General features: G+C 43.2%; 1 protein-coding gene across 8 annotated transcripts in view; it reads left to right on the top strand.

The window, feature by feature from the left end:
• The window catches only part of LOC121273181 (signal transducer and activator of transcription 5B-like), a 135,507-nt gene that overhangs the window by 96,947 nt on the left and 24,629 nt on the right, over positions 1-13,931 (top strand). For all 8 annotated transcript variants that reach the window (XR_005941958.1, XR_005941957.1, XM_041180168.1 and 5 more), the window contains exons 9-11: positions 676-855; positions 1,625-1,712; positions 11,078-11,200. Coding sequence is in view for 6 of the 8 variants with exons in the window: in XM_041180168.1 (XP_041036102.1) it covers positions 676-855; positions 1,625-1,712; positions 11,078-11,200 (391 nt within the window). In the remaining 2 variants the exon portion in view is untranslated. The remainder of the gene's footprint in view (positions 1-675; positions 856-1,624; positions 1,713-11,077; positions 11,201-13,931) is intronic.

Genomic DNA, 13,931 nt, shown 5'->3' with positions numbered 1-13,931 from the left:
CCAAACACAATCTGGAATACATGTAAAGCAACAACCAACTGACCTCGTGCAAAACAGTCATTTGGAATGCAGTGTTTTACCTCCACTGAGAACAGAATGTGTGAATGGAGGAGTGCTGCAAAATTTCATATCAGGGGTTTGAATGTCCATTTCAACAAGACTCAGTGTGATGAGGGAATAGTGAGGCCTGAGAGCTGTCACTGCTAAACAGCTCTGCCTCTCAACCTGTATGTGCATCAGTGTGTTTGTTACTGATGCTTATGAGATATTCATCCATTGGGGTGAGAGTAATAAAATGCAAACCTATCAAGCTGGAGTTTCAGATCATTCTAATGTTAGCAAAGGTTGCTATTAATCTCTCTCTTCCCCCCGGTAGAATACTGAGGCAACAGTATGCAATGAAGGTGGAGGTGGTGCACCTTCACTTACCCCCTGCTCTCTGCTCTGTTCCTGGTCTTGGCTTCATTACTATGGAAAGGCACTAAGCAGAGGCTAGTGGCTCCTCTGTGAAGAGGAGAGAGAGTCAACCCTGCTTCCAGGCTGCTGTCATGTATCTACTAGAGTCACAAGTGATCCATGGTGCAGGGAGATGGACAGAGGCAAAGAAGAATGGATAGTTGAACCCATCATAGCCAACACTAAGTGGTTTTTTGACCTGTTTCCATTATTTTGCAGCGCATTCCTCGTGGAAAAGCAACCTCCACAGGTACTAAAAACTCAAAGTAAGTTTTCTTCGACTGTTCGCTTTTTGCTTGGGGTGAAGTTAAATGCCCCAACAAAGCCTCCTATTGTGAAAGCCATAATCATTACAGAGCAACAGGCCAGAGTTATGAGACAGCATGGGAACATACACAGGTAAGAAAAAGTTCAACCCCCGTATGTATGTATATATTATATGTATCTGTATACATCAGGTCTGTTCATTGCTTAATACATATAGGGCCTCCTATTCCCTATATAATACATGAAGGATATGCTGTTTTCTGTGTAATGTATTAAGGTCTGATGCTTCTGAGCACCAAGCATGAAAATAAAACCTGATCTAACTGGAGTTTTACTCTTATTTTATAATAGCAAAGATGCCAACATGCTGTATTTAATAAGGGTTTTAACAAAATTTTAGGATATGTTCACAATTTAAGTTTCCAAAATTATTTACATCAGGTTTAAGGTTATGCACTTAATAAATATTAAAAAGAAAAAGTGGGTGAAATTCAAAATAGACTTTTTTCCTTGCTTTTCCCCTCTTCTGAGGATGGCAATTCACACTGGGATACAATTCCACAGGTGCCAGCAAGCTCTTCACTGCCTCATGCAAGGGTGAATTAATATTATTCAAGTGTGAGGACACGTAGTGAATGCTGGCACAATATTTAACATTAAATGGTAGCACAGCACTTAATCGATAGGCCCATGACTGACCTGGTAGACTAAGGAAGCATTGTTGTTGGTTTATTGATTTAGAAGTTTTATTATTCCATAGTCCTTTTGTGACTTAGGGTATATTAAAGTCTTGGTGTGGTCATGGAATTTCTTTGTCCATTATGGAAAGTTGGATTTAATTTGTGTATGTTAGCTATTTATATACTTCAAAAATGTGAAGCTATCATATCCTTTGTTCTAGTGAAAATACAGGAGAGATCATGAACAATACCAGCTTATTGGAGTTTAGCAATGCTACAAAAACCACCAGCGCCAGCTTCAGGAATATGGTAGGTGTTAAAACAAAAGGCAAATATCACCGTGCCAGAGGGGTTTCATGTGCTTATGTTCATTTGGATGTCTTTGATGTTCACCTTGGCCCTCTTAATTTTAGTCGCAGAAGAATAATTCATCACTACTGTAGTGGTTATGTTATTGGACTAGTAATCCAGAGGCCTGGGCTCATAATCCAGAGAATGAATTCTTAAAATATAGAATCAGAGAATACAGCACAGAAGGAGGCAATTTGGCCCATCATGTCTTTGACAACCCTTACCGAGAGCAGCTCAGCTAGTCCCACTCCCCCTGTATCCTTGCAAGTTATTTCTCTTCATTAGTGCCCTCTGGTTCTCAACCCTTCCACCAATGGGAATGGTTTCTTCCTATCTACTCTGTCTAGACTTCTCATGATTTTGAACACCTCTATCAAATCTCCCCTCAACTTTCTCTTCTCTAAGGAAAACAACCCCAACTTCTCCAATCTGTCCACGTAACTGGTTCCAGGGTTGAGGGACTGCATTCTCGTAAATCTTTTCCGTACCCTCTCAAGTTGTCACATCCTAGAATGCGCTGCCCTGAATTGGACACACTTCTCCAGTTGAGGCTGAACCATTGTTTTATAAAGGTTCATCATAGCTTCTTTGCTTTTGTACTCTCTGCCTGTTTATAAAGCCCAGAATCCCATATGCCTTTTTAACCACTTTCTCATCTTGCCCTGCCACTTTCATTTGTGCACATCCCTGGGCCCCTCTGTCCCTGCACCCATTTAAAATTGCACTCTTTTTGTTTTATATTGCCTCCCCTTGTTTGTTTTCTACCAAAATATATGACTTTAGATTTCTATGCATTAAATTTCATTTTCTTTGTGTCTGCCCATTCCACCAGCCTATATTCTCTTGAAGCCTATGGCTACCCTCTCAGTTCACATACTTCCAATTTTTGTGTCATCTTCAAATTTTGAAATTGTGCCCTGAGCACCCATATATCAAGAAGAGCAACAGTCCTAGTACTGATTCCTGGGGGACTCCACTGTTTACTTTCTTCCAGTCTGAAAAATAACTGTTCACCACTACTGTTTCCTGTCACTCAACCAACTTTACATCCATGCTTCCACTTTCTATTTTAATCAATGGGCTTTAATTTTGCTGGTAAAGCTACAATGTGGCACTTTGGGAGTCCATGTACACCACATCAACCGCATTACCCTCATCAGCCCTCTCCATTGCCTCCTCAAAAAACTCAATTAAGTTAGTTAAACCACAGTTTGCCTTTAACAAATCCATGCTGGCTTTCCTTAATTCATCCACTCTTGTTGAAGTGACTATTAAATTTGTCCCAGATTATTGTTTCTAAAAACCTTCCCTCCACTGAGGTTAAAATGAGGGGCCTGTAGTTGCTGGGCTTATCTTTACACCCTTTTTTTGTAATATTTGCAAATCTTCAGTCCTCTGGCACCATACCTGTATCTAAGGAGGATTGGAAGGTTAAGTAAAAAGCTAGTATCAGTAAAAGTGACCATGAAACTATTGAATTGTGGGAAAAACCAACTGGCTCACTAATATCCTTTAGGGAAGAAAACCTGCCGCCCTTATTTGGTCTGGCCTATATGTAACCTCAGTCCCACGCCAACATGGTTTACTCTTAACTACCCTCTGAAGCGGGTTTAGCAAGCCATTCAGTTCTTCAAGAAGAAGCCCACCACCACCACCTCCACCTCCACCTCCAGGCTAATTAAGGATGGACAATAAATACCAGCCTTTTCAGCAATGTCCACAAAAATGAATTATAAAAAATTTTTCACCTCCCTAAATTCAACCCTTGTCTCTATCATTCTCCTAGTCTTAATAACTCTTTAACTTTACAACTTATTTATCAACTGGAATTTCATCTCTGCTGAAGTTGACATTTATGGCAGCTAAACAGACTGCTACTGATGTTGAGCACCAAACGTAATTAATTTTGTAAAGTTTGCAAGTATTATTATAACCTCCAGTTCCCCCTCAGTGCAAGTGCATTGACTCAATCTCTGCAACTAGATCTCCTCCATACACTTCAATAGCAATGAACATTTTGTTTCTTACAATTCATGCCTCCCACAAGTCTAACCATCTAGCATCTCTGACCTTTATTGACTCTGCCCCTAGTACTTCACCTATAACTTCCTAGCTTCATTCATCTCCATCGCCACAGCTATATCTTTCTAAAGAAAACCCTCCAGTTTCCACTTTTGTGCCAAACATTTCCTTGCGCCGTAACAAAGTCTCTTTAAAGCTAACATCCATCAATGACTTAATACTGCTACATCTAAGAAAATTCGAAGACTTCTTTCATGCCTAGCTAGGACTCGAGAGAAAGTAATCTCTTTCCCAACTGTACCCTCTTTAAAAAAAAACACTCATATTCATAGTGTTTTTCACAACCTCTGGATAGCCCAAAGCTCCTTATGAACAATTGTTACAATCTTGTTAGGGACTGTTCTTCACATTTAAAGAAATCTGAGCACCCAGCAATTATCTGACAGAATCACGCCACAAGCTTTCACATTTTTTTCTTTTAAAAAGAATTAAACAAAGTAAGCACTGTTTACTTAGCATAAGTAGTTATGCTATAGTGTTATGAATTAGTTTCTTCCTTACTTCCACCACCCTCTTTCCACCTCTTCCCCAAAAGAGTTACCTTAGCCTAGAAGGTTCATTGACTTTTCCTCGGATCAACCCAAAAGTATGCCACAGCCCTCCAGACTTCACTTTAATTCTCCTTATTATTCCAGCTATTCCTCAAAGTACAAATTTCATCCTTTCATTTGCTTTTGGCTAAGTGATCCGTGATCCTCCAATTTTCTGTAAAGACCTCGCAGCTGTGGACTACATTGATTGCTTTTTCCCAGCTCCCACAGCTTTTGTACAGCTCTTTCCAAGCTAATGATTCAAGCTGACTGCTTTGACAAGGCTCTGTGAAGACCATTGTAGATTTCTTCCACTAGCTGTAGTGCAAGTCTTACAGTTGCTTTTCCCACTCAAAACCCAAACTGAACTGCCTGCTCCTGTCAGCAAACACATGCAGGTAAATTAAACAAAAAAACCTTCTAGTCAAGGCTTCATCCTGAGTCACTATCTCATTGGCAATGTGGCATGCTGGCATGCTTTATGATGATTCAAACAGAAATGCAAATTAGTTATTTTACCTTCAACGCAACTCTGATCCTGCAACCCAATTTATGTAAATGATGGATGTAATTGCCTCTATCCAGACTCCCTGGCTCCATTACAAGCTTGGAGATGAGTTTTTCATTGTTCTCGTTTTTCCCCCAAACAACCCTAACTTCAGACAAATGCAGGTTACCTTCCAAGTGTAATAACCCCAGGCTTGTTTGAGTTGCACTTACATCAGAGCTGTTTTTATCAGTTTCTCAATCAGAAGCCCCCATTTTCTACAGTTAACTTGTAGTTTTAGGGATTAAAGTTTTATTTTCTATAACGTAGAATTATGAGGCTATTTGCAACAAAATGAAGTACTTTTTGCAATGTAGAAAACTAACTAACTGACTTTTTTTTCTCTTTCTCTCTCTCTCTTTCTCTTTTTCTCTCAACCATGGCACTGGAAACGACAACGGCAATCTCAGTCCTGTCAACCCTGCAAACCTTACTAACATCTGGGGTTTAGTGCCAAAATTGGGAGAGGTGTCTCACAGACTAGTCAAGCAACAGCCTGACATAGTCATCCTCACAGAATCATATCTTACAGATAATGTCCCAGACATCACCATCCCTGGGTATGCCCTGTCCCACCGGCAGACAGACCCGACAGAAGTGGCAGTACAGTGGTATACAGTCAGGAGGGAGTTGCCCTGGGAGTCCTCAACATCCACTCCAGACCCCATGAACTCTCATGGCATCAGGTCAAATGTAGGCGGGGAAACTGCTGATTACCACTACTGCCCTCCCTCAGCTGTTGAATCAGTACACCACCATGTTGAACACCACTTGGAGGAAGCACTGAGGGTGGCAAGAGCATAGAATGTACTCTGGGTGGGGGACTTCGATGTCCATCACCAAGAGTGGCTCGGTAGCACTGCTACTGACTGAGCTGGCCGAGTCCTAAAGGGCATAGGTGCTAGACTGTGTCTGTGGCAGGTGGTGAGGGAACCAACGAGAGGGAAAAACATACTTGACCTCATCCTCAACAACCTACCTGCCGCAGATGCATCTGTCCATGACAGTATCGGTTGGAATGACCACCGCACAGTAGTTGTGGAGACGAAGTCCCACCTTCACATTGAGGATACCCTCCATCGTGTTGTGTGGCACTACCACCATGCTAAATGGATAATAGGTTTAATAGATGGCTAAATAAACTTCGAACAGATATAGCAACTCAAGACTGGGCATCTGAGGGCTGTCGGCAGCAGCAGAATTGTACTCTGATACAATCTGTAACTTCATGGCCTGGCATATCCCCCCCACCATTACCATCAAATCAGGGGGTCAACCCTGATTCAATGACGAGTGCAGGAAGGCATGTCAGGAGCAGCACCAGGCATACCTAAAAATGAGGTGTCAACCTGGTGAAGCTATAACACAGGACTAATTGCATGCCAAACAGCATAAGCAGCAAGTGATAGAGCTAAGCGATCCCACAACCAACGGATCAGATCTAAGCTCTGCAGTCCTGCCACATCCAGTCGTGAATGGTGGTGGACAATTAAACAACTCACTGGAGGAGACTCCACAAATATCCCCATCCTCAGTGATGGAGGGGCCCAGCACATCAATGCAAAAGATAAGGCTGAAGCATTGGCTACAATCTTCGGCCAGAAGTGCTGAGTGGATGATCCATCTCGGCCTCCTCTGGAGGTCCCCAGCATCACAGATGCCAGGTCTTCAGCCAATTCAATTCACTCCACATGATATCAAGAAACTGCTGAAGGCACTGTATAGTGCAAAGGCTATGGGCCCTGACAATATTCTGGCAACAGTACTGAAGACTCCAGAACTTGCTGCATCCCTAGCCAAGCTGTTCCAGTACAGCTACATCACTGGCATCTACCCAGCTATGTGGAAAATTGCCCAGGTATGTCCTCTACACAAAAAGTAGGACAAATCCAATGACCAATTACCACCCCATCAGTCCACTCTTGATCATAGTAAAGTCATGGAAGGGGTCATCAACAGTGCTATCAAGCAGCACTTGCTTAGCAATAGCCTGCTCACTGACACCCAGTTTGGGTTCCACCAGGGCCACTCAGCTCCTGACCTCATTACAGCCTTGGTTCAAACATGGACAAAAGAGCTGAACTTCCAAAGTGAGGTGAGAGTGACTGCTCTTGATATCAAGGCAGCATTTGACAGAGTGTGGCATCAAGGAGCCCTAGCAAAACTGGAGTCAACGGGAATCAGGGGAAAACTCTCTGCTGGTTGGGGTCATACCTAGCACAAAGGAAGGTGGTTGTTGTTGTTGGAGGTCAATCATCTCAGCTCCAGGACATCACTGCAGGAGTTCCTCATGGTAGTGTCCTCCGCCCAACCATCTTTAGCTGCTGCATCAATGACCTCCCTACCATCATATGATCAGAAGTGGGGATGTTCGTTGATGATTGAACAATGTTCAGCAGCATTTGCAATTCCTCGGATACTGAAGCAGCCCATGTCCAAATGCAGCAGAACCTGGACAATATCCAGGCTTGGGCTGACAAGTGGCAAGTAACATTCATGCCACACAAGTGTCAGGCAATGACCATCTCCAACAAGAGTGAATCCAACCATTGCCCTTTGATGTTCAATCGCATTGCCATCACTAAATCCCCCACTTTCAACACCCTAGAATTTACCAACGACCAGAATCTGAACTGGACTAACCATATCAATACTGTGGCTGCAAAAGCAGGTCAGAGGGTAGGAATTGTGTAATGAGTAACTCACCTCCTGACTCCCCAAAGCCTGTCCGCCATCTACAAGGCACAAGTCAGGAGTGTGATGGGACACTCCCCACTTGCCTGGATGAGTGCAGCTCCAACAACACTCAAGAAGCTTGACACTGTCCAGGACAAAGCAGCCCCTCTTGATTGGCACCACATCCACAAACATTCACTCCCTCCACCACCATCGCACAGTAGTGGCTGTGTGTACCATCTACAAGACACATTGCAGGAATTCACCAGGGCTCCTTCAACAGCACCTTCCAAACCCATGACCACTACCATCTAGGAGGACAAGGGGCAGCAGATAGATGGGAATACCACCACCTGGAAGTTTCCCTCCAAGTCACTCACCATCCTGACTTGGAAATATATTGCCATTCCAAAATTTTGGAACTCCCTTCCCAACAGCACGGTGGGTGTACCTACACCACATGGACTGCTGTGGCTCAAGAAGGCAGCTCACCACCACCTTCTCAAGGGTAACTAGGGATGGGCAATAAATGCTGGCTCAGCCAGAGATACCCACATTTTGTGAATGAATTAAAAAAAAAATTCCTGTTTTTTTTCTCTCTCTCTTTTATCAATACCACAATAATTGCTCTGAGCTTTCTTGTTTTATGTTTTCTAAGTTCCAGATATGCATCTTACGCACTCTTATTGTTGCATCTTAAAATCAACAATAATCATATTGTTGCCACCTCTCATTCTTTTCCAGAACCTGATACTATGGAACTCCGCCCTTCCTCCAATAATCTAGAAGCTTTAAAATCCAAGCTTGACATTCCCTACTCCCTGACTTGCTTTAATTTTTACTCTCTCCCATCTCAATTGTGTCCTGTACTTTGGCCCTTGGTCCTTCATCTAGCTATCTTAATAATGTGGCTATGCTTAAAATGCTGTTCATTATCAGTTTGTGATTGTGCTAGCCAAAAGGCAATTAAGCACAAGACAAAACACATTTCATTGGCTTTGTTCAAACATGTTTTGTTAGTAGGGAAGGTCTGACAGTCCTCTTATATCCAAACAAATGTTGTGTAACCTGTCAAAACTTGGATAGCCAGGGGGTGAAGGATAGAATATTGGAGCTTAGTCTTTATTAATTTACAAGCTTTTAGTTACAGGGACACACACTGCATTCTGTGCACTGCAACTAAAAATTTTGTAGCCCTTTTGAGTATGATGACTTGGTATCAGTTGCACTGAATTGCAGGGAGTTTTGTGCTGTTCACTTGCCATAATTTCTCCTGGAGGTACTTTGGATCTTTGATTATGTCTGCACAAATATATTTTGTAGTTGCAACAAACATTATAATTTTACAGAAAAACGGCCTGTCTTCGACTTGTGCATCATTTGTTGGCCGAGAAAGCTTTCAACTTCCCCCTAGGTTTCCTCCAATGTTGCTGTGAATCTGACTGTTGGAAAGTTAGTGAAAATGTTTAAGTAATTTGATCTCTGATTTCTTTTCTTTCCCACCCTTGTAAGGAAGTGCTTGTTGGCCTGTGCTCAACACCTATTGCTGAGTCATGGTCAAGATCAGGAGCACTCCACATTGGGAAGCCTGAATGAGGAATCTCATACACTGGCCATAGATGTTGAATTTTGACTTTTTTGCGACAGCATATGAAAGAAAAACATTTGGATCTTTTAAAGTGCCTATCACATCTCTGAAACATCTTAAACCACTTGACATAGAATGGAGTATTTTTTTGAAGTGCAGTAACTGTTGTGATGCAGATAACTGATTATTCATTGTATTGATGTTTGTGGAGTATTGATAAGTGTGAGATTGGTACACAGGAACCACCTTGTGCATAGCACAAACAATGATGAGAGAGTTAATCAATTAATCTTTTTGATGGTGTTGGCTGTGGGAGAAATGTTGACCAGAATACAAGGAGAAGCTTTAAAATCCACGGTGGATGACAGGGCCCTCAACCGTATCCGGTCCATCTCCCGTGCATCCGCCCTCACACCTTCCTCTCCCTCCCAGAACTATGATAGGGTCCCCCTTGTCCTCACTTATCACCCCACCAGCCTCCGCATTCAAAGGATCATCCTCTGCCATTTCCGCCAACTCCAGCATGATACCACAACCAAACACATCTTCCCTTCACCCCTCCTGGCGGCATTCCGCAGGGATCGTTCCCTCTGGGACACCCTGGTCCACTCCTCCATCAACCCCTACACCTTAACCCCCTCCCACAGCACCTTCCTATGCAACCATAGAAGATGCAACACCTGCCCCTTCAATTCCCCTGTCCTCACCGTCCAAGGGCCCAAACACTCCTTTCAAGTGAAGCAGCATTTCACTTGCACTTCCCTCAATTTAGTCTACTGCATTCGTTGCTCCCAATGAGGTTTCCTCTTCATTGGAGAGACCAAGTGCAGACTGGGTGACCACTTTGCGGAACACCTTCGGTCTGTCCGCAAGCATGACCCAGACCTCCCTGTCGCTTGCCATTTTAACACTCCACCCTGCTCTCTTGCCCACATGTCCATCCTTGGCCTGCTGCATTGTTCCAGTGAAGTTCAACTGGAGGAACAACACCTCATCTTCCGACTAGGCACTTTACAACCTTCCAGACTGAATATTGAGTTCAACAATTTTAGATCATGAACTCTCTCCTCCATCCCCACCCCCTTTTCCCCCCAATAATTTATATATATTTTTCTTTTCCCACCTATTTCCATTATTTTTAGATGTATTTCCATCCATTGTTTTATCTCTACCTTTTAGCCTATTTCAATCCCTTCCCTTCACCCCACCCCACCCCCACTAGGGCTATCTGTATCTTGCTTGTCCTGCTTTCTACCCTTTAATTAGCACATTCCTTAGATAATATCACCACCTTCAACACCTCTTTGTCCTTTTGTCTGTGACATCTTTTGGTTATCTCCACCTATCACTGGCCCTCTATCCAGCTCTACTTGTCACACACCCCCCCCACCCCCCAAACCAGCTTATATTTCACCTCTCTTCTATTTTTACTTAGCTCTGTTGAAGGGTCATTCGGACTTGAAACGTTAACTGTGTTCCTCTCCACAGATGCTGAGTTTTTCCAGGTATTTTTATTTTTGTACAAGGAGAATTCGTGCTTTTCTTTGAATGGGATCGTTTACATTCATTGAACCCTCTGGAATAGACAAAGAGGCTACGTATCTTTGCAAAAATGTAATGAACAGCGGGGGTGGGGGTTGGCTGCAAAAAGTAAGAGCGGTACATATAGAATAATAAATAACAAGGAAGCAAAATCCTCAACCTAAATCATGAGTGGCAATTGCGTAAATGTCAAATAAAATGTGAATGTCTGTTACACACTTATTATGAATGCTCTCAGGCATGTTTTTACTTTTGTAAAATCAGTGTTTTATTTCTCTTTCTAACTGTCAGTGTGCTTTGCTATTTGATAGTCTCTTGATCAAAAGCAGATCTTAACTTTTTTTTTTCAAAATTCAAGTCCTTAAAGAAAATCAAACGCTCAGACCGCAGAGGGACCGAATCGGTGACTGAGGAAAAGTTTGCTGTTCTGTTTTCTTCTGAACTCAGCATTACAGGCAGTGAAATGAAATACCATGTTCAGGTATCTGAGCATTTGCTACCAAAAGTTCTTCACAAGTGGTAGGATGAGATTTTTCAAAAGAATTCGGGACAGTCTTCAAGCTGCTTCTTGTATATTTTTTTGTTCTTGTAAACACCTTCACATCCTGCGCCAATTCATTTTGAAGAGGGCAAGTGGACAGACCTGCCTTAGGCTGTGTAAATACCACTCTATAACTGCTTGTTAGAATTTCACTCGTCAAATTGCATAGCTTTTTTTCCCTTCCCTTTAACTCAGCCGAAATTTAAAGACACGCCATGGGATAACTTCTTGTCACATCAGTGGGCTCTGCTACCACCCCTAATGTGCAAAAGGCAATTCATCTGCACTGTACAGTAATCCAACATTTACGTTTATTCACACACGACTAGAAAACTGAGGAAGGAAGTTAAAAAATCATAAGTTACACTTTGTTGGAAATCAGGTAGGATTTTCATTTCTGGGTCCCAATCCTGCCATTGGGATGAAATGCAAGTTGGGAATCCAAAAATACCAGTGGCAGAACCTAGAGGGAGATTTTGAAGGAACCGGCCAATGCCCCCTCTGGGAGTCCTGTCCAATTAAGGACAGAGGGTGGGATCCTGAGTCTGGAGCACCAATAGTAAACTGAGGTACAAGCTGCTGAAGTACATGGAGAGATGCAAGATCCATTCCCAGTCACCAGCCAGAAAGGGAGTAAATAAGAAAGGCCAAAAGGGTGAGGCCCCCCCCCCCCCCCCCACAACGGTAATGGGTACTGCTGCTATTATGGCCAGTTTTTGGAGGGGTACTTTCAACATTGAGTGGAGCCTCCTGGCTCTGACATCTACCCAACCTGTCGCTGGGGGGCTGCCACCATTTCATGGCCAGCCTCCTGACATAACAGATATCCTGTACACCAGCTGGGAAATCCAGTCAGCATTGGGAGAGTGCCCAAGGGACTTAATTGGTTACCTGTTAAGGCTGGGTGAGTAACCATTTTAATCGTCACCCCAACTCCTGCATAATCCTGTGGAGGCGGAAACATGTCATGGGACCAGCCTGACATGATTCCCTTCTGTTTTCAAGCCCGTTCCACAGGACATTGCCAGAATTCTGGAGCTGAAACTTCAATGAATGTTGAGGTTCCAGCCCCCTGCACAATGTCTTACAAATGCAGTCTTTATTATTTAGAAAAAAATTTGGTGGGGGTTGGGAAGGAAATTACAGAACAATCTCAAGTGAACTATCAAAAACCCAAAAATGTGTTTGATTAAATTTGTGAAGTAGGTAATCCATCTAACAACGTGCAGCGCTGTGACTTGGCTGTCTGACTTGGACTTGTAAAGCTGCAAGATATATGCAAGAAGAAAGTAGTAAAATGCTGTAAGAATGATGATGCAAATATTTGAGTGACCTATGAGATCTTCCTCATCTCCTACTGATATTGGCTCTGAACCAAACATAGAACCAGTTCACAAATTGTTTCCAAGTCTGTACCAGCGACAGACATGATGATTAGAAGTTTTGAATCTGTGATTTTCTTCAATTTAGTTGTCTAACTCAGCATAGTCTGCATGGAGGAACCACAAAGAGCTCGCTTCTGTCGGGCGGCAATGGCCCAAACAATAGGCTGGAAAGCTAGGGTCAACTCCTGGCTTGACCATTTGAAGGAGCCCCAGCTGGATTTTATGTCCATCTTGCAATTAGTGAGCTGCTACTGGGGCTTCTGTACTTGGATGAACGCCCGATTCCAAGAGCTGTCGGCCAATTGGAGGGCCAGTAGTTCAAGAGCCAGCACTGCCACCACAACCAATGGCCACTGCTGGGACTGCACCCAGCTGAGAGAATATTGATGGATGCCAGCCTCATGAGAGAAGGGGCTGTGTGGCTGTGGGTCATTGCCACTGGGAGGGGGAGCACAGATGCCTGATTAGGAGGAGCCCCCGCAGCTCACCCACCTCAAGCCCACAGGGAGGTGGCTAGGGTACACCAGGCAGTCTCCCCACATCGCAGAAGGCTTCCCCCACCACTAAAATGCTACAGGCAGCAGGAAGAGGCCCTTACTTGGCCACTTAAGTGGTGCAATTAGCTTTGGGCAGGAGGGCTGCCCTCCATGTTCTCTGCTGCTGGCAGAATTCCATGGTGGCAGGAAGGTGATGGGTACTCCCCCTCCCTCCCGGCCTCCCAGTTCACTCCTGAAAGGCCACGTAACATTCAGTCCCAAGCACGCAGAGGACTGCTGCTTCCTAATAGGAAGAAAAGAGAATAAAATTGTCAAATTGGTTGTCCTGAAGTGCCCTTGCACACCTTTTTAAGCAATTTTACATTTGGCACCTGTAGTTTGTACAGTGGAAGAATGATATTCATGCACTGATTTTTTTTCCATGATTATTACTAAAACTTGCTTCTTTATCTAGATGACAGATCTCTTGTGTATGATTTTTTATTGTAAAAATATACTTAAAATATCTGGAAGAACATTACAGAACAATTCAAAATGGCCATCACAAAAAGTGCAATCATATTCCAGTTTTCCACGTAGAACATGAGGTGCTTCAATACAGTTAATGAACATTACAGACATTTCAACATGGTCATTACCAACAGTCAGTGCAACGGTATTCAAGTTACTGACATAGATCATGTTGCATTCTGAGGTGCTTCAATATAATTATAATACAATTAGTATTCACTACATACATTCTTTGTGAGTCATACAGACCGAGGGGTCTATACAATTCCCAGCCCTTTG

Source organism: Carcharodon carcharias, chromosome X, assembly GCF_017639515.1.
Source record: "Carcharodon carcharias isolate sCarCar2 chromosome X, sCarCar2.pri, whole genome shotgun sequence".
NCBI lineage: Eukaryota > Metazoa > Chordata > Chondrichthyes > Lamniformes > Lamnidae > Carcharodon > Carcharodon carcharias.
The sequence above is the reverse complement of the archived record's forward strand: the minus strand, read 5'-3'. Positions and strand labels throughout refer to the sequence as shown.